The following is a 21,137-nucleotide window of genomic DNA, read 5'->3' as shown; positions in this document are numbered from 1 at the left end:
TGGTAGGCCACGTAAAATGACAGAGCGGGGTCAGCGGATGCTGAGGCGCATAGTGCGCAGAGGTCGGCAACTTTCTGCAGAGTCAATCGCTACAGACCTCCAAAGTTCATGTGGCCTTCAGATTAGCTCAAGAACAGTGTGTAGAGAGCTTCATGGAATGGGTTTCCATGGCCGAGCAGCTGCATCCAAGCCATACATCACCAAGTGCAATGCAAAGCGTCGGATGCAGTGGTGTAAAGCATGCCGCCACTGGACTCTAGAGCAGTGGAGACGCGTTCTCTGGAGTGACGAATCACGCTTCTCCATCTGGCAATCTGATGGATGAGTCTGGGTTTGGCGGTTGCCAGGAGAACGGTACTTGTCTGACTGCATTGTGCCAACTGTGAAGTTTGGTGGAGGGGGATTATGGTGTGGGGTTGTTTTTCAGGAGCTGGGCTTGGCCCCTTAGTTCCAGTGAAAGGAACTCTGAATGCTTCAGCATACCAAGAGATTTTGGACAATTCCATGCTCCCAACTTTGTGGGAACAGTCTGGGGATGGCCCCTTCCTGTTCCAACATGACTGCGCACCAGTGCACAAAGCAAGGTCCATAAAGACATGGATGAGCGAGTTTGGTGTGGAAGAACTTGACTGGCCTGCACAGAGTCCTGACCTCAACCCGACAGAGCACCTTTGGGATGAATTAGAGCGAAGACTGCGAGCCAGGCCTTCTCGTCCAACATCAGTGTCTGACCTCACAAATGCGCTTCTGGAAGAATGGTCAAAAATTCCCATAAACACACTCCTAAACCTTGTGGAAAGCCTTCCCAGAAGAGTTGAAGCTGTTATAGCTGCAAAGGGTGGGCCGACGTCATATTAAACCCTATGGATTAAGAATGGGATGTCACTTAAGTTCATATGTGTCTAAAGGCAGATGAGCGAATACTTTTGGCAATATAGTGTATGTATGACTTTCTTTCTTCAGCAGAACACATTAAGATTTTTAGAAAAATGTTGAAGCTCTGTAGGTCCTTATAATGTAAGTATACGGGTGCCATCAGTCTGCTGGCTGCTTGATGGTCCAAAAAGTATACTGAGGCAGCATAAAAGTAATCCACACAACTCCAGTCGATCAATTAATGTCTTCTGAAGCAAACCGATAGGTTGGTGTAAAAAACAAATCGATAATTAAAACGTTTTTAACTTTAAATTGTTGCTTCTGGCCAGTGCTGGGATGCTGTTTAAAATGAACTAACTCACGCATGACCTTCGTTCCTCTGTTGTTTACAAAGCGCGCTCTTCCGACTTCTTGTGTGAACGCACCGTAGCACTTACATCACTGATGCGTTGACTGCTGGAAGGAAGCGATTTTTTAAAGTTCATAAAGTTTCAATTATCATTTGTTTCTTCGATAACAATTCCAAATTAGCCACTTATGAGGTTTTATGTCGGTTTGGTTGCTGCCTTTGAAGACAACTGCCTAGTTGTAGTAGGCAGCAAGGCAGCTCACTAGAACACACACGAAAACATGCAATTACGATCAAGGCATCGGATAAATGGAGCGTACATATGCACGGTGATAAGACTATATCCAGTCACCCCAGACGTTTCCTGATCTGATGCTGTCTGAGGTGATTTACTCTTTCGTGCCTTGTCACTTTGTTCATTTCATGCCTGGAAGATCGCTCTGATTGTCGCAGCCACTAGATTTTCCATTACAGTGCCCCTACATCAATCACTCCTGTTGTTTGTCCTTTCCCTCATCCTCCTCAAAATGAGCACATTCATCAGATTCAGGCCCATCACCCCTCAAACTCCTCAATGCAATGATCTGCCCTTATTAGTAGCTTATTACAACCTCTGTCCACATGCATGAAATACAACCCTCTCCACATTCTAAATTCATGCAGTTTCTCTGGGCTGAGGGTCAGTTCACTCCCTCTGAAGCTGTAACTCGAATAACCATTGGGAAAACCACAAAACGGGTTTCGCATCAGTGCAAAATTATTACTCTAGATACTGCTTTCGATTGGTTTGATTGAGGGCCCAGTTATTTGAAACATGGCCTCTAAATGCAGAAATCTTGTATAACAAACTCACCTGTGGGTCTCTACAGTAGGTACAGCAGGGTAGACATCTAAACAAAGTGGATGGGCTTAAAACAATTTTTTGCATTTCATACAGAACTGTTTTCTGTTTTTAGATTTTTATGCACATAGTATTACCATATAAATGCCACAGGCGTAGGGGATACCAGGTTGCCCAGGTGCATGGTCTCTTTAAGGTGTTATGAGCCTAGGATGTTTATAAATAGATTTGCTCAGGTTTTGGCTGGTTAGCTTTGTCAGTTAGGCCCTGCTGGTAGATGATGTCACTACAACATTCTGTGGGCACAAAGCATCTTTCTCCATTGACGGGCATTTAACTCTTCTGTTTTGGAGAAGATTCCAAACAACTATTTTGTTCCGGTCAAAAAAGACCCGGAAGAATACAGTAGATATACAGCACCTTCCGAGCACCAAGTCCATTATAAATATGAACATTGACACAGGCTTGTATTTCACATTAAACAAGCTTTTTAAAATAGCATTTCATCTGTAAAGAGCGCCACCTATATGTCAATGGTGGTACTATCATTTTACTCTATAAATATAGTATATACAATATATATATATATATAATAATTTGAATACTTACAAATTGTATATTTTTGAAACAAATACAGGGTCATAGTTTTTATTCAAAAATATCTTTATTTCAGAATATAAATGTCAGCTTATTGGCAGATGAATAATGAGTGAAAAATCCCATAGACGTCCTTTGAAAAGGTCCCTTCTTATAACTAGGGATTAAGATGTCATAGGACTTGGGGATGGTCTCTTTTGACTTGGGCTTGCAAGCAACCATCTTACAATTATTTAGTAATGCCCTAGCAACCACCTAGCAACACCCAAGCAATGCCATAGTAACCACCTAAAAAACCCTGGCATCTACATATACATTATATATAAATCACTCACTCTCACTCTCTCTCTTTCTCTCTCTCTCTCTCTCTCTCTCTCTCTCTCTCTCTCTCTATATATATATATATATATATATATATATATATATATATATATATATATATATATATATATATATATCAAGGATCATAAAAATTTAATGTTAACTATTAATTGTTGTGAAGATTGCAATGGCATTTTGACCAAAAACAAATTAGTTTTTCAACTCTTGATTTTCAAAATGTTCAAAATTACCCAAACATAACAGCAGGTTAAAGGTAGCAGAATATTTTGACATACATATTATTCTAAAATTTCTTTGAAAGAAACATTTGAATTGCAATTACAATGCAGTAGATGCTTCACCTGTGCCTGATTTTTTTCAGGGCTCTTAAAAGCATGAAAGAGACTTGTGTTTTCCATCTTTGATGCATGAAGCTCTAATATAGTCACAAAACTAATTGCCCATAAAGAAAAGATGGCAGCATCCAGGTTGCATACATTTTAGATCTTTACACTGTAATGGAAGCCAAATCCTAAGCACAATATATACCAAGAAAAGGGGCAAATTCTGTAACGTGATATAAATGCAATTACACTTGATTCACAATTGAGTGAAACAATGTATTGTGCACAGACAAGCTGAATGTTGATTCACAGCCGGCAGTATATAAAATGCAAGAACTGACACCAGATTTAAACTTAATAATATCACAAAAAAATCCACAAAGATGAAAAGAAATCATTTCAAAACTATTGAAAATAGGCTAAATGGGCCAAATTTCCATAAATGTCACTATATCACCCCAGCTCAGGGCAGCATTAAGGTATCGCAAGGCCATTCTTAAACATTGTTTAATTTGGGAAATATTAAATAAAAAAGAAGCAGAAATGGCTTACATTCAAATAACTGTAACTTTAAGAGCTAATTTAGCTCTTAAACATGAAGTGTGTATTTTCTGTGCCACTAGTCGCCAAACCGTATTTAAAAAAAGAATAACTGTTTTCAAACAGGTTTCCTGATCATTCCCCCGTCTGACATTGTTCGGAAAACAGATAGACCCACACCAGACTCACGCAATTGGTTGTGTCGAGTTGGTCTCGATGGTCAAACAAACAGAGCAATGTTTTGATAGTGCCACAGTGTTTACACTTTTCTGGGATATCAAACTAAGAATGGCTTACTTATAGTTATTTTAATGTATCTGTGGTTTACCAACATGGGAATCAAAGAATCAGATGTTTTATTTTGTATATAAACCCCACTGACAGAACAGTGAATACTGCCTTTATGTAAGAAGTTTACAAAGAACTAAAACACTGGAAAACAGCGTACATATAATTGTTCCAATGCATGTACTGTATGAGTGTGAGTGCCTGTGTAGGGAAAGGTGAAAAATTGACATATTATTTGTTTGGGTAAGCAGAATGACTGTGCCCAGCTATATCTGGCACCGGCCCATGAACCTGCTGCCCCACTCTCTTTTAATGCCATAATGAACATGGCTGGTGGAAACCTGCCATTTCTGCTGAACAGCCACAAAAGACCTAATGATAGCATGCAGTATGCATCACGGACACAAAATTACCAGACAAACAAATAAATCTAAAAAACACCAATCCAGTCAGCAATTTTATACTCCAACATATGCTCAAACACATACATACAAAGGAAGATCTCAACCATTGCTCAGACTGTTGGTACTCGGCCTCTGTTGCTAAGCGACAAATTGCTTATCCTGTAAGGCCATTTTTTCCCCTACAAAACAATATTTGTGTAATACTAATGATGGATAACATCACCATTTCTAAGTGTACGTTTTCGTGAACAAATGTCTCTAAAATGTGCGGTCTCCATAAATTCGTTGTCTCTATGTAGTTTTTGTTCACAATATTCCGTTGTTTACAAGTGGCTTCCGAAGCGCTGCCACTACGACCAGTTGCTGACAGCCTATTATTTCAAATGCAGTGAAGTGCATCGGGAAAGAGTTTGAGCGTGAATCAGACAGCCAAACTGACATGCTTTTGGTTCCACATTAGTGATACTCAAGAGGTACTGAAGGTGAGCAAAAGGTGAAAGCTTCCCAGCCAGCCTTTCAAACACCCAACAACCTTACAATATTGATTCAAAGTGTCTCCGATTCAATGGTTGTCATGGAGAATTGCTTGTGTGCATCAAGAGAGAACTAAACATACTTTTTAAAATATACAGAAATCCATACAATCATTACCCTTATACTTAAATTACACTCAGTGATGTGCTATGTAATACTGATATCTTACAAATATTTTACTGTAGCTAAATAGTGCACTTTTAAGCTAAATGCACATGAGCACTATGGCAGTATCATGGTTCAGTGATGATATCAGATGGCAATGTTAGTGTTGGGTTCGAGTTCACCTTAGTAGAGTCCGAGTCAAGTCCAAGTCTTTAAACAATCGAGTCCGAGTCAAGGCCAAGTCCAAAACAGGCCGAGGCAAGTCCGAATTAATCTGTTCATTAATCTAAATTAAAACTGTAACCGTAAACTCAACATCAATATTTTACGCTTATTTTAAACTTCACAACTAAGAAAAACAGTTTGTCAATATAAATGTAACAAAAACACCTCTGTTGCATTTCATATTTATATTTTATGATTAGTATCCTCCTGAACAGACTTGGTGGTTTCAGAATTAAGGCATATGCTTTAGGTGTATGAAGACAGTTCTTATTGCGTTCTGTTGACATTTCAGTTATTTGTTGCTGTTTCCCCTCCACTCAAACATAGACTAAAGAAAGTGAAAGCTGCGTTAGTCATTACAACCAAGGTTTTTATATTTCCACTTTTAATTTAGTTTTTGTTTCTACTTCATTTTCAATTTGTCAATTCATTTAATTTAGTTTTATTTAAAATGATCCCTATCTAAAGAAATAATAGTCTATACGGAGATTTCTTTCTGAATCTTTTTCCTCTATCTGCCGACTGATTTGGGAAAATACACACTGTACAAATGTGTCAACACAGTAGTAATTAGCACTCGCTGAGAAGTTACGTCTCACAATTTGACTGCAAATGCTACATCCAAAAACACTGGAAAAGCCCACTGATAATATTAGGGCCATGTCATCACAGACATGATTTTCTAGATAATTTGTGGGAAAACACACAATGCAGGGCAGTTCTGTGTGCTGCTCGTGTACCTAAATCCATGATGTGTCCGTGTGCGTCTTGCAGCAGCTGCCGCAGAAGATAAAAAAAAAAAATTATTATTGACGTTTGCTTGAGCGGCAGCCATATTGGTCTGCAATCAGTCTGAAATCTTTAAATACCAACCAAAGAAAATTTCAATGAGCTCTTCTTTAACCACAAAAACATGGAGAATAATAATTTGAGTCATAAATTTAACAGAATTGTCCTTCAAAAGTGTCAGATGTAGGCCAAAAAAGACATGCATAAATTACCCGCTGCTTTACAATAAAAATAAAATAAAATAAACATTTAAAATAAAATTGTCATAACCAACTAAATATGACTTGTAACATGAAGTGTAGCTTCATACACAAACTCTGTCATTGAATAATACATTTATTTTATAGTCTATAATTAAATTATAAACAAAACATTTCACTGCCCAAAAAATCCTAATATTTTATTGTGCATAGTTAAATGTTGTGAATGGTTGACAAATGCTGTAAAAGAATATATTTTAAGCAGCTCATCAATGCTTTAAAAATAGTCAATCAATAATAAATAGGTGCTGTTTATGTCTGCTTTAGCAATAATGATTTTTTCCCCCGACTATTTAAAAAGTTACACAGTTTATTCATCAAGCTATTATGGACCAGTTCAAGCTGACAACACTGCATGGACCACAAGAGACTACAGAAGCCTACATGTGTAGATACATTATGCCTAAAATGATTTAATATCCAATATTAATACTATTTTTATGTATTTTTATTTCGATTTGCTGTTTTTAGTAAACTGTGAGAGGATGTGGGTGACTTGACTCAATGAAGTTCTTGATTTTAAGTTTTTAACCACGATGAAACCGCAATGCGAACACCGTCTTGGCTGCGCAAACGCCACACGCAATTTTACCAGTTGTCAGGTCCCGTGTCATGTGAAACTGCCTTGTTTAGATTCTATTACATTGGATACATACCCGTCTTTATGTTTTCGTCATGCCAGCCACCTCGGTAGTCGATGTTATACAGTAGTCTCTGTAGTAACATTCAAGTGTATTGGTTGACTGATGAGTGTGCCTGTGCATGTGCGTATGTGTGTGTTTGCTTAAACACAGTGAGACAACTCTGGCTACATCTACACTTCAGGGGCTAATACAGCTGCATGCAGACAGAGATGTGTTCATTAATTTCTGTTTTGTTATTTATTTATTTATTTCATTGCATCACAAATGTCATGGACTTGGCTGGACTCTGAAAAAAATCCAGAGTCCTAAAGGCTCGAGTCCGAGTCAAGTCCAAGTAAAAATGCATCCGAGTCTTGACAAGTCCAAGTCCATTAAAATTGTACCCAACTCTAGGTAATACTACTGGTCGACTGATCTGGGTTTATTTAATGACGAAAACAGATATCCAGAGCAGGTATATATGTATATATATATATATACAGTTGTGCTCAAAAGTTTGAATACCCTGGCAGAAATGATGAAATTTTGGCATTGATTTTGAAAATATGACTGAATATGCAAAAAATGTAAAAACTGTCTTTTATTTAAGGATAGTGATCATATGAAGCCATTTATTATCACATAGTTGTCTGGCTCCTTTTTAAATCATAATGATAACAGAAATCACCCAAATGGCCCTGATCAAAAGTTTACATACCCTTGGATGTTTGGCCTTGTTACAGACACACAAGGTGACACACACAGGTTTAAATGGCAATTAAAGGTTAATTTCCCACACCTGTGGCTTTTTAAATTGCAATTAGTGTCTGTGTATAAATAGTCACTGAGTTTGTTAGCTCTTACCTGGATGCACTGAGCAGGCTAGATACTGAGCCATGGGGAACAGAAAAGAACTGTCAAAAGACCTGCGTAACAAGGTAATGGAACTTTATAAAGATGGAAAAGGATAGAAAAAGATATCCAAAGCCTTGAAAATGCCAGTTAGTACTGTTCAATCACTTATTAAGAAGTGGAAAATTCAGGGATCTCTTGATACCAAGCCAAGGTCAGGTAGACCAAGAAAGATTTCAGCCACAACTGCCAGAAGAATTGTTCGGGATACAAAGAATAACCCACAGGTAACCTCAGGAGAAATACAGGCTGCTCTGGAAAAAGACTGTGTGGTTGTTTCAAGGAGCACAATACGATGATACTTGAACAAAAATGAGCTGCATGGTCGAGTTGCCAGAAAGAAGCCTTTACTGCGCCAATGCCACAAAAAAGCCCGGTTACAATATGCCTGACAACACCTTGACACGCCTTACAGCTTCTGGCACACTGTAATTTGGAGTGACGAGACCAAAGTAGAGCTTTATGGTCACAACCATAAGTGCTATGTTTGGAGAGGGGTCAACAAGGCCTGTGAAGCATGGTGGTAGCTCACTGATGTTTTGGGGGGGTGTAAGCTCTAAAGGCACAAGGAATCTTGTGAAAATTGATGGCAAGATGAATGCAGCAGGTTATCAGAAAATACTGGCAGACAATTTGCATTCTTCTACACGAAAGCTGCGCATGGGACGCTCTTGGACTTTCCAGCACGACAATGACCCTAAGCACAAGGCCAAGTTGACCCTCCAGTGGTTACAGCAGAAAAAGGTGAAGGTTCTGGAGTGGCCATCACAGTCTCCTGACTTAATATCATCGAGCCACTCTGGGGAGATCTCAAACGTGCGGTTCATGCAAGACGACCAAAGACTTTGCATGACCTGGAGGCATTTTGCCAAGACGAATGGGCAGCTATACCACCTGCAAGAATTTGGGGCCTCATAGACAACTATTACAAAAGACTGCACGCTGTCATTGCTGCTAAAGGGGGCAATACACAGTATTAAGAACTAAGGGTATGCAGACTTTCGAACAGGGCTCATTTCATTTTTTTCTTTGTTGCCATGTTTTGTTTTATGATTGTGCCATTCTGTTATAACCTACAGTTGAATATGAATCCCATAAGAAATAAAAGAAATGTGTTTTGCCTGTTCACTCATGTTTTCTTCAGAAATGGTACATACACTATATTGCCAAAAGTATTCGCTCACCCATCCAAATAATTGAATTCAGATGTTCCAATCACTTCCATGGCCACAGGTGTATAAAATGAAGCACCTAGGCATGCAGACTGCTTCTAAAAACATTTGTGAAAGAATGGGCCGCTCTCAGGAACTCAGTGAATTCCAGCATGGTACTGTGTTAGGATGCCACCTGTGCAACAAGTCTAGTCGTGAAATTTCCTCACTACTAAATATTCCACAGTCAACTGTCAGTGGTATTATAACAAAGTGGAAGTGATTGGGAATGACAGCAACTCAGCCACGAAGTGGTAGGGCACGTAAAATGACAGAGCGGGGTCAGCAGATGCTGAGGCGCATAGTGCGCAGAGGTCGGCAACTTTCTGCAGAGTCAATCGCTACAGACCTCCAAAGTTCATGTGGCCTTCAGATTAGCTCAAGAACAGTGCGTAGAGAGCTTCATGGAATGGGTTTCCATGGCCGAGCAGCTGCATCCAAGCCATACATCACCAAGTGCAATGCAAAGTGTCGGATGCAGTGGTGTAAAGCACGCCGCCACTGGACTCTAGAGCAGTGGAGACGCGTTCTCTGGAGTGACGAATCACGCTTCTCCATCTGGCAATCTGATGGATGAGTCTGGATTTGGCAGTTGCCAGGAGAACGGTACTTGTCTGACTGCATTGTGCCAACTGTGAAGTTTGGTGGAGGGGGGATTATGGTGTGGGGTTGTTTTTCAGGAGCTGGACTTGGCCCCTTAGTTCCAGTGAAAGGAACTCTGAATGCTTCAGCATACCAAGAGATTTTGGACAATTCCATGCTCCCAACTTTGTGGGAACAGTTTGGGGATGGCCCCTTCCTGTTCCAACATGACTGCGCACCAGTGCACAAAGCAAGGTCCATAAAGACATGGATGAGCGAGTTTGGTGTGGAAGAACTTGACTGGCCTGCACAGAGTCCTGACCTCAACCCGATAGAGCACCTTTGGGATGAATTAGAGCGAAGACTGCGCGCCAGGCCTTCTCGTCCAACATCAGTGTCTGACCTCACAAATGCGCTTCTGGAAGAATGGTCAAAAATTCCCATAAACACACTACTAAACCTTGTTGAAAGCCTTCCCAGAAGAGTTGAAGCTGTTATAGCTGCAAAGGGTGGGCCGACGTCATATTAAACCCTATGGATTAAGAAGTTCATATGCGTCTAAAGGCAGATGAGTGAATACTTTTGGCAATATAGTGTATATTACCAATTCTCCAAGGGTATGCAAACTTTTGAGCACAACTGTATATATACTGTATATTTACACAATATATTCACAGGTATACAGTATATACTGTATACCTGTGAATATACTGTTAATATACAGCATATATATATATATATATATATATATATATATATATATATATATATATATATATATATATATATAGACAGATCGACCGACCAACCAATCGATTTTTTAAAAAGTGTACAGTAAATTATTGTTTAAATTAAGCAATTTTGTACATATTCTTATTTGATACAATGACATTTTAGTAGCCTACATTTATAGGGGATAGTGGGGCTAATTATCACACTTTTTACTCAAGTGAATATTTCTCTGAGTAGGTTTATTTTTATAACTGTTTCTGTATCGCCACATACATTGAATTTTGGCTACAAAGTTCATATTGCACATTTTCACTATTATTGCCCAAGTAAAATGGTACAGTTCATTAAACACACGTTGTGTGACAACATATAAGTTAGTTGTCACAATGGAACCTTCCATAATACCAGTGGTGTAAGTTTCATGTAAGCATTGAGGGGGACATATTCCCTTGTCACCCCCATCACAACAACCACATCTACTCCTCTCTTTAAATATACACCTGCATTAAACAGTCGGTTGTAGGCTTTTAGCAAAATTTTGAAAGTAGGGGGCCTGGGTAGCTCAGCTGACTACCACCCCTGGAGTCACGAGTTCGAATCCAGGGTGTGCTGAGTGACTCCAGCCTCCTAAGCAACCAAATTGACCTGGTTGCTAGGGAGGGTAGAGTCACATGGGGTAACCTCCTCGTGGTCATAATTAGGGGTTCTCGCTCTCAATGGGGCGCGTGGTAAATTGTGCGTTGATCGCGGAGAGTAGCATGAACCTCCATGTGCTGTGAGTCTCCGCGGTGTCATGCACGCCGAGTCACGCGATAAGATGTGCGGATTGATGATCTCAGAAGCGGGGGCAACTGAGACTTGTCCTCCGCCATCCAGATTGAGGTGAGTAACCGCGCCACCACGAGGACCTACAAAGTAGTGGGAATTGGGCATTCCAAATTAAGAGAAAAGGGGCTTAAATAACAAAATAAATACAAAAATATTTGAAAGTAAAACAATTATGAGGCAAAATAAGGAAATAAAAAGGAAATAACAGGAAATAACTTCCCAGTGTGACACCTAGCCCTGGTCCCCCATATATATATATACATACATATATACAGTACATATACAGTAAACATATACTGGTTCCATACTCTTAAATCGCAACACTGCAAGGTGCACATGGTAGTGTCCAAAAAACATTACATTATATATATATATGTATATATATATATATATATATATATATATATATATATATATATATATATATATATATATACTGTATATACTTAACTGTTGACCCAGGCAACGAATTTCTGTGTAGCTGTGCTAGTAGTCTCACATATCACTTTGTGGTCTCTTTCTTCAGAATGAATAAAGTAATTTCAATTCAAAACAATATTTCATGTCCGTTCCTTTATTTATCTGGTAAGTCCGCTTCGCTTTGGTTTCCCGATCACCCTATCAGGTTCATTGTTTGTGATAATGACCGACTCATTGTACATGAACCCTTACTTTACACACACACCTCGTATGAATATTAGAGTAGACTTGTCTGTCTGCACCTGCAACCAGAACTTCAGCATAATAAATACACTGCGTACTGCCTCTCTGTACAAACAATGACAGGCTGAGTGACGGCCTTCTTTCTTTTTCCCATCTCGGTCTTTCTTATTCTCTCATGTGTGTGTGTGTGTGTGTGTGTGTGTGCGTGTTTTTGATTTCAACACCCATTAGTCTGTACTATTGCCTTTGTCACCATGGAAACTAGACTAGCCATGTCTTCCCCTGTTCTCTAGGCTTCTCTAGTTCCCTTTCTCTGGTGGGTGGTCTTTCTACTCTGATGGACACTTCACCTGCCCTATACGCATGCCATCCGGTGCTCCCCATCCTACAGCATCCCTGCATCTCTCTCACTACTAACACACTACACATTACATAACACTAACCAACACAAGCCTGTTGTAAATGTTCAGATAAAATACGGTAGAGTGACCAATCAATGCATAGGCAATATTTTTAAAAAAATCAGCATGTTTTAATTAATTAGAGCTGTCTATCAAACATATTGCCCAACCAAACGTAACCAGCCTTCGACATGTTCTCAATGTGGACATTATGGCTTTTTCTGAAGCGAGGGAAAATCTGAGAGGACTTCCTGCGCACGTGCTCTCTAGTGTGAACACATCTGTGATAAGTGTTGCAATATGACCTGCAGTGGAATGCGGCTGCAACACCTGACCCTCCTTGGGCTGCTTTATGAGGCATAACTGCTTTTCCTTGCAGCATTTCTACACAAGGTTGACTTCCAAGGAAATCGAAAGTGCATCCGTTGTAACCTCATGCTCGGCGTGTTTTGCCACATTTCCAGGTGAAGCTGGATCAAAGCAGGGTTTGAAAACAGCTGCAAAGCCACATCTCCGCACTCACGCTGCATACATAATTTGAAAATAAGTGGCGTGGCTGTGAGCTCCATGAGATTCCCTCTGTCAAGCATCAGCCATGTCAGATAACAGCACGTTTGGGTCTCCACACAGCTTGAGTTGGCATTCAAAATACCTTCTCCTCAGTGCGGTTGGCACGATGTCTCGAGTCATACTGTATCTTCACATTTCAAATGCATCTCTCTGAAGCACACACACAAACTTCTAACAACGTCAGTCATAAAACACACAGACACACAAGCACAGACACACACAAACTCATACACACAATCAAAGCAGTGAAGTGAGTGGCACAAAACATATGCAGATGTTTCACATCTGCGAAACACTTTGGGGAAACATCCAGACCACTGATTTAAAATCCCAGAGGGCAGTTCTGTGAAACTCGAACATCCTGGTCGACATATTCATTAACATTAATCAATCTGGTGACTGATGCATTTAAGAGCATATAGATGCATCCATACGTGGCTGTCAGTGAATGGAGCCCCTTTATTAGACAGCAGCTCTATATTGTGTGTATGAATGAGTGTCAGTACTCACAGTTATTTTGGTCTCCTTAATTTCCTTCTCCTTATTCTGCCTCCTGGCCGGGGAGGTGGACCCGGGGCTCTGGGGGGAAAGACAGGAGACATCGTCAAAACTGGCCTCGGCATCAAAGCTTTCCTCCATCTCCATGGCTCCGTGCCTCCTCTCTCCTATCTTTCTCTCTGTCTCACTCTTTCTGCACTTTTACGCGCTCTTCTACTCGACTCCTGCACGCAGTCTGAGTGCCTGGCTCTGTTGCTGTGGCAAGCGATGCAGAGTGGAGAGTGTGTGGTGGGGGGTTGCTCGGGGAAGGGTGTGGGGGATCGTGGAAGCGTGACGGTGTGAGCGAGAGAGAGAAAGAGAATGAAGAATAGATAAAATGGCACAGAGTCAACAGAAAAGAGGGTGAATCTCACAGAAACCACCAAGAACATGTCAGCAGGGTCATACTTCACCCAAAAATCAAAAGAAAAAAAAAGGAAAAAATTAATCGCATAAAGAAAGTCAAGCATATTTTTAGTCATATAAAATTTTGTTTTCATTGTGACATTATTTTTCAAGACTACTCATGACCGGAGGCATTACAGGTAGCCTGCATTAATATGAAAGAATCTCATGCTAATCACTGTAATGCAAATTAAGAATGATATTATATATGGGGGACAAAATGTAAATGTAAATGAACATTCCTTGTTCAATACAAGTTAAGCTCAATCAACAGAATTTGTGGCATAATGTTGATTAACACACAAAATAATTTCGATTTGTCACTCCTTTTCTTGGAAAAATCAAAAATCTGGGTTACACAGAGGCAGTTAAAACAGACAACAATGGTCACGTTTACATGTAAAGAAATAATCCGTTTAGAATCCGACTGATAGCTCAATCGGATTGAAAAGTCTTCATGTAAACACAAAAATGAACTGACTGAGCTGGATCCGAATGAAATTTCCATCCGATTGAAGAGGGTGGTGTAGACCTAAAGTAATCAGATTAAAATAAAAATATTAGCCATGTAAACGTCTGAATCCAACTACTTTCTCAATCATATTCAAAATACCTTGCGCTCATGCACAGAGATGTGGTGCATATGTATGTTTATACATGATACTCTTTGCAGGAACCTATTTTCTATAGGCCAAGAATATTGGCCTTAATCAAAAGTCAAAAGAGCCCACCCCAAAGTCTCTATGCATCTGATAATCTGGTCTCTAGATACAAGTTGGGAGTGTTTCCTGTGATACCATTCAGTGGCACTACAACACAGCTACTAAATTATTTTATAAAAATAAATTAATTCATAAAATATCTATGATTCATCATTTGGTAACAGGCTGCTGAGGGCAGTAAATCCAATAAGAATTTAATTTAATATTTCCAAATATTTTCTTCTCAGAAGTACCTTTCAGGTGTGTGAGGTTTATTTATTTATTTCTCATATTATTAGTATTAAAATAATCGTTAATTGACTATAAAGGTACCAGAATTATTAAGAGGAATTGAAATCAGAACAAGAATCATTGAAGCAGAACTGGAATCTTTAAATTCGTAGATTCCCATCCCTAGACATGGCTTGGGTCGCTCCTTCAATGTTTACGGGATGCTTTTTACCCGTTTTATTGCCTGCCAGGCAAAAATTATGTCTGTCCACTTAGAAATATAATATCACACTCTCCTAAATAAACCACATGATTTGAGGTACCATTCATGTCCATATCACAAACAGTTTGGGACGAGTTTAATACTTCGTTTTAGGGGTGTGTTCAAATCCCTAATTCGAAGGATGAGCAATAATAATAATAGTGCTTCCTTAAATTGTTTGCCTTAAATAAAAGTTATCAGCAGAAAAACAAGTGTTAAAATGACAGGACAAAAATTATTCAGTCAAACGGTGCCACGCCCCCTTCTTCTAAAGCAAGTGTACAGTATGTTTGAGCGGAGAGAAGGACAGAGAGGAAGGAGGGGGGAAATGTATGTGCGATGAGCACTAAGGGGCTTATTATCATTGGAGGGAAGCAGGAAACAGCAGCACACTATCAGAAGAGACAAACTACATAACCTGCAAAAACAAAGCCATTGCTCACCGCGTGTGGGTGTATGTGTGTGCTGATGTGAGTTTTATCTATGGGACTGTGTGATACTTCAAGGTATCTGTATTTATTTTGCATCCATGTTAGTGCGTGGGGAGAGATGTGTGAGTGCGAGCATGTGCTATTAAAGCTGCAGATGCTGCATCACCATCCTTGTGAAAGTAGGTGTTAGAAACAGTGTGTCTGCAAGTAGCACGTGTGTATATGCAAAGATTTTCCAGTATGCAAGTGAAATACACCCCTTAGTGCTTATTGACATTTACTCTTAAAACGTATACTGCCTCCCATCCTTTCAATAAAAAAGATGGCCAGTACGTGTCCAAAGAACCAGCTTGCTCAGCACTCCGTACAACGAGAAGCCAATGGCCATACACGAACAAACACACTCTCTCACCTTCTTACAGAACATGGCAGTGCAGGTCCAGAAACTGCCGTTCGGTTCCTCGCCGTTCACCCAATCCTGGTCGGAAACAACTCCACACCCCAGACTCTCCCAGCTTCCTTCGTCCTCTCTGTCCAACCCTTCCCAGCTCTGCTTAAACCCAACACCTTCCCAATCCTGGTCCGAGACCAAACTCTAACTGTGTACGAGGATTCAGCACTGGGCCGCCCATATGGCCTACTCCTTGTTGCTCCCAATTGCTGATGACATGAGCTGCCCTTTTCTGGCTGCTAGTCAGTCACGTGGGCTGCAGAGGGTTTTACTTGGCACTGCTTCACCATTTTCTTTAACTGTTACTGTGCCCAGATTTCCGCAGATGGTACAAAATCTGCTGACTCACCAGCTTCTGTCTGAGTAACATTATTGGAAGATCAAATGTCTTGGTATTGGTAATTAATTTCACTCCAAACTTGAATGATTCTGCCAATAAACAGATTTTCTTCAAGAGATGGATGATTAGATTGTTATGATATATCTTGTCTAAATATGAGCAGGGGACACCTCAAAATGGGCCAGTCAATTGTTATGTAACATATAACACATGTCCATCCAATTCTGTTCCTAGAGGGCCATGTCCTGCAGAGTTTACTTCCAACCCTGCTCTTACAGACATGCCTGTAATTTAAGTATTATTGAAGACTTTCCCTGTGTTTTAAAATACAGGATGAATCAGCCTACAAAGGACACTTAGAAGGGAAAAAATCATGGTTACCATGTTATAGGGTCATTCTAAACCGAAGTTCTCAAAAATAACTGCTTCAAAGGGTCTTTCGAAACTAAATTTTTCATAGGGTTCATCTGATGGACACAAGAACATCTCCCAAAATGTTTAACTTTGTCAAGCTGGTTTTTGGTAAATCAAGCCCTTGGTAACTAGACTGCAACCCTATTTAAATGTTTTAAGCATAAATAGGACTATTCCTGGTTGCTGATACTGATTTTTCTCAGGAACACATCTGGATGCTCCAGCACTTGACCAGAGGCTCCAAAAGACTGATGACCATTTACTGCAACATACAGATAGTAAGTGAGTCTTCCCTGACCTCAAAGCTTGCCCTTTCATAGGTTCAACATTCAGTTTGTTGGTGTGGTGCCCTGGATAAAGCTCAAGGCTGCTAACCAGAAGGTTGCAGGATCAACTGGCACAAGGAATGAGCCATGAGCCATCACCATTGTGCCATTGAGCAAGGCACCTAACCCTACAGTTGATTTCTCCATGGAGATTGTCCCTGTACTGCCATGTGTACTTTAGGTGAAAGTATCTGCTAAATGACTACTTGCACAATATAGGCCATTGACCCTACATTAAGCCCTTAAAAATGTTACTAACCTGTTGTCCACCATACAATGAGAAAAGATGTTTCTCTTTTCTAATGTAAGTTAATGTAAACAGAATTTTACAGAAATTATTCAAAAACAAATTAAAATTGTAAGTGACAAAAGGTGCCAGAGAGGGTATTTTTTCCTTTTACAAATCTTGAGAAGTGCATGCAGTGGATTAAAGTGTGTCAGCACTCATTCCCAAATGCACATGTATAACATAAATAAGGACATTCACTTAAAGGTTAATTAATTTTATTAGCTCATTATTAATTCATTTCAATATCGACTCAGGTCATGGTAGAGGCGATTGTATGTAAAGAGTTCATCGCATCATTGTAGAGATGTAATGTTGTAGAGCTGTAATAAGCAGTTCTGTTCACTTACACTAATGTTATCAGTTGTGTAATCACTATCAAATAAAGCTTTTCTCTTTTGAGTTGGCTGCCTTTGACTTGTTTCTGAATTTCAGTCCACACAGTTTTTATATGGTCACAGGACATGCTGGAAATATTGACTGTACCAAACAGGTTCTGATTGGCTATTGGGCCTACTGTATGAATAAAACTTGATAATAGACAAGAAATCCACAGATGAAGACACACAGATGAAGTATGTTGTATGTATTCATTAGCTAATGTGTCGAAGCTTACACTTCATTTCCAAGAAATACAATTTACACACACAGCAACATGCACTGATGCATACACACTGATTTTATAAACAAATAGTGACACTACAGATCACTGAGGCTAATGTGAAAGAAAATGTGTTATGTCCAAATGGTTATCATATCACTGCGCACAGCCCTATGGCCCACAGTTGGCCAACATTCAGGCCGAAAAGCCTGCATGTGTGTGAACTGACTGTGTCCAGTGGTGAGTGATTATTATGTCAGAGTCTGAGCCACAATGTTGGTCTTCTTTGCGCTGTCCATCTCCTTCCCTCAAGGCTGAAGAAACACACAGCTACAGCATTAATGAGCCAGCCTTCCCAGATAGTATCACTGACATGCAGCCTTTGTTTCAGTATTTGAGGACAGACTGCAATATTACAGTCTGTCCTCAAATACTGAAACATTCTTTCTTCACTGCTGTTCCCATGCCTCTGATTATCAGCATGTGCTTTTCCTCCTCCTCTGTGCAACATGTCCTCTCCCTAAATCTCTGTCCACAGTGTCTTCTCCCAACATTTGTGTCCATCATGTTGTCTAACTATACCACTGTCCATCATGTCTTATCTTTAAACCTCTGTCCACTATGTCCTGTCCCTTCACCTTTGTCTACCATGCTGTGTCAACTATGTCCTTTGCCTATATTTATGTCCAACATGACCTCACCCATATTTCTCTGTCCATCATGCCCTCTATCTACGCCTCTGATTATCTCATCTTTCCACCATGTCCTCTTCCTACACTTATGTCCAACATGTCCTCCAGAGCCAACACCTCTGTCTACCATGTCCTTTGCTGAGATTTATGTCCACCATGTCCTCAACCCAATATCTCTCTCTACCATGTCATCTGCCTACAATGTGCCTCTGGCTTCCATGTCTTTACCATGTCTGTCCATCATGTCCTCTTTCTACATCTCTGTCTACCATGTCTTCTCCCTACACCTCTGTTCACCATATCCTTTGCCTAGATTTATGTCCACTATATCCTCAACCCTATTTCTCTGTCCACCATATCCTATACCTATGCCTCTGGCTACCACGTCTTTACCATGTCTGTCATTCATGTCCTCTCCATTGACCTCTGTTCACCATGTCCTCTTCTTACAACTCTTTCCACAATGTCCTCTTTCCAAATCTCTGTCCACCATGTCATGTCCATTTCCCTCTGTCTGTCATGTCCTTTCTCTACATCTCTGTCCACTATATCCTTTTCCTACATCTGTCTACCATGTCCTCATCCTACCAGTCTGTCCACCATGTTCTCTTTTTCTGCCTCTGTCCACCATGTCTTCATCCTACAAATGTGTCCACCATGTTCTTTTCCTACACCTCTGTCAACCATGTCCTTCATGTAGATTTATGCCCAAAATTTCTTCATTTCTCTGTCCACTACGTCCTCTACCGATGCTTTTGACTACTACATCTGTCCACCATGTCCTCTTCATACATCTGTCTACCATGTCCTTTGCAAAGATTTATGTCCAACATGTCCTCAACCCTAATTCTCTGTCCACTATGTCCTCTACCTATGCCTTTGACTACCACTTCTGCATAACGTCTGTCCATCACATCCTCTGCATAGATATCTGCTCAGCATGTCCTCTTCCTACATCTGTCCACCTTGTCCTCTTCCTTCACCTATATCCACCATGTTCTCTCTCTCTCTGCATGTTTTTCCACCATGTTCTCTTTTTCTGCCATTGTCCACCATGTCCTCTTTCTCCATCTCTGTCCATTTAATATTCTTACACCTCTGTCTACCATGTCCTCATCCAATAAGTCTATCTACCATTTCCTCTCCCTAAAACTCTGTCCACCGTGTCCTTTTTCTACATCTGTCCACCGCTTTTTCATCCTAAAAGTCTGTCCACTATGTCCTCTCCCTACAACTGTGTCCACAATATCCTCTTCTTACATCTGTCCACCATGTCCTCATCCTATGAGTATGTCCACTATGCCCACCCTAAATCTCTGTCCACATTGTCCTTATCCTACAAGTTTGTCCACCTATTCCTCTCCCTACAACTTTGTCCACCATATTCTTGTTCTATATCTGTTCACCATGTGTGTACTTGCAGTGAAACTGGATTATTTGCTAAACTGAGCAATTTAAATGTTAGACAAAGACAGAGTTAATTGGTTAACAGATAACAAGCTCAAAGAACATATTAGCTTGCACCATGTAGTCATTTAAGTAATTTAAATGTACAAGCAACCCCATAACTTGGTACATTACTAAAATATAAATTTCAACATAAACAGCAGCAGCCAAAGTCATTAAACTGAACTATTTTTTAAACATGCATTGCTATGTGATATTATATGTCTTGTCATCTTGTTATCAGTTCTAGTTTGTCACTGGTCAACTCGTTATCAGTTCTGTATTTTCATTGGTTGTCTTGTTATGATGGTCTCCCTAGTCTGTTTATTTATAGTCCTTTGTCATGGAATTGTGGTTTTAACTTTGCTTCATGGTTAATATGTTCATGGTTCTTGTCATAGCCAAGTTATACAGTAGTTATAGTCAAATCTTGTCTTTTGTTTTGCATCTTTTATTAATTTATAATTAAACTGCACTTGGGTACTTTAATCATTGTCTTCGTCTCCTGCCTGTCTTGCCTGCAACGTTACATATAGACATAGTTATATTAATCATGATTCCCACTAGTCTAGATTTCCTGAAGTAGTGCAAGCAATATTTAATTGCAAAAAACTACTTGCATTGGGGAAAATATGTCGGTACTACATTAGGGCTGAGACAGTTATATTGTCTTTCTGTCTCTGAGCTACCATTTTTTTCTTCATCATATCACATTAAAATAACAAAACTAAAGCTCTTCTTAAACCAAGACAAAGAAATATTGTTCAGTTACATACACAACAGTCAACCCAAACAGACATCCTTTTCTTAAAAATAACATTGTGAAAGCTATTTTTTCTTTTTCCATAGCCGAGGCTGAAAATTGTTACCATATTTTTCTTACACAGTTACCTCTAACAATTTTTCCTGTGAGTCAGTAGAGTTTGTTTTTTTTTTTTTTTCATGCTGACACTTGCAAAACAGCAAACATCATTCCAAGCATTCAGTAACATAATAATTTTCCCACACAGAAAAGTCTT

The 21,137-nt window shown here is 39.8% G+C and overlaps 1 protein-coding gene across 1 annotated transcript in view; it reads right to left on the bottom strand.

Annotated features, from left to right (window-relative positions):
* The window catches only part of LOC127449791 (growth arrest-specific protein 7-like), a 58,571-nt gene extending 44,826 nt beyond the window's left edge, over positions 1-13,745 (bottom strand). The window contains exon 1 of the mRNA XM_051713344.1: positions 13,506-13,745. Coding sequence (XP_051569304.1) covers positions 13,506-13,640 — 135 coding nt within the window. The 5' untranslated portion in view covers positions 13,641-13,745. The remainder of the gene's footprint in view (positions 1-13,505) is intronic.
* Between the last annotated feature and the right edge of the window lie 7,392 nt (positions 13,746-21,137).

Source organism: Myxocyprinus asiaticus, chromosome 13, assembly GCF_019703515.2.
Source record: "Myxocyprinus asiaticus isolate MX2 ecotype Aquarium Trade chromosome 13, UBuf_Myxa_2, whole genome shotgun sequence".
Classification (NCBI taxonomy): Eukaryota; Metazoa; Chordata; class Actinopteri; order Cypriniformes; family Catostomidae; genus Myxocyprinus; species Myxocyprinus asiaticus.
Note: the sequence above shows the minus strand (reverse complement) of the source record. Positions and strands in the feature narration are given on the sequence as shown.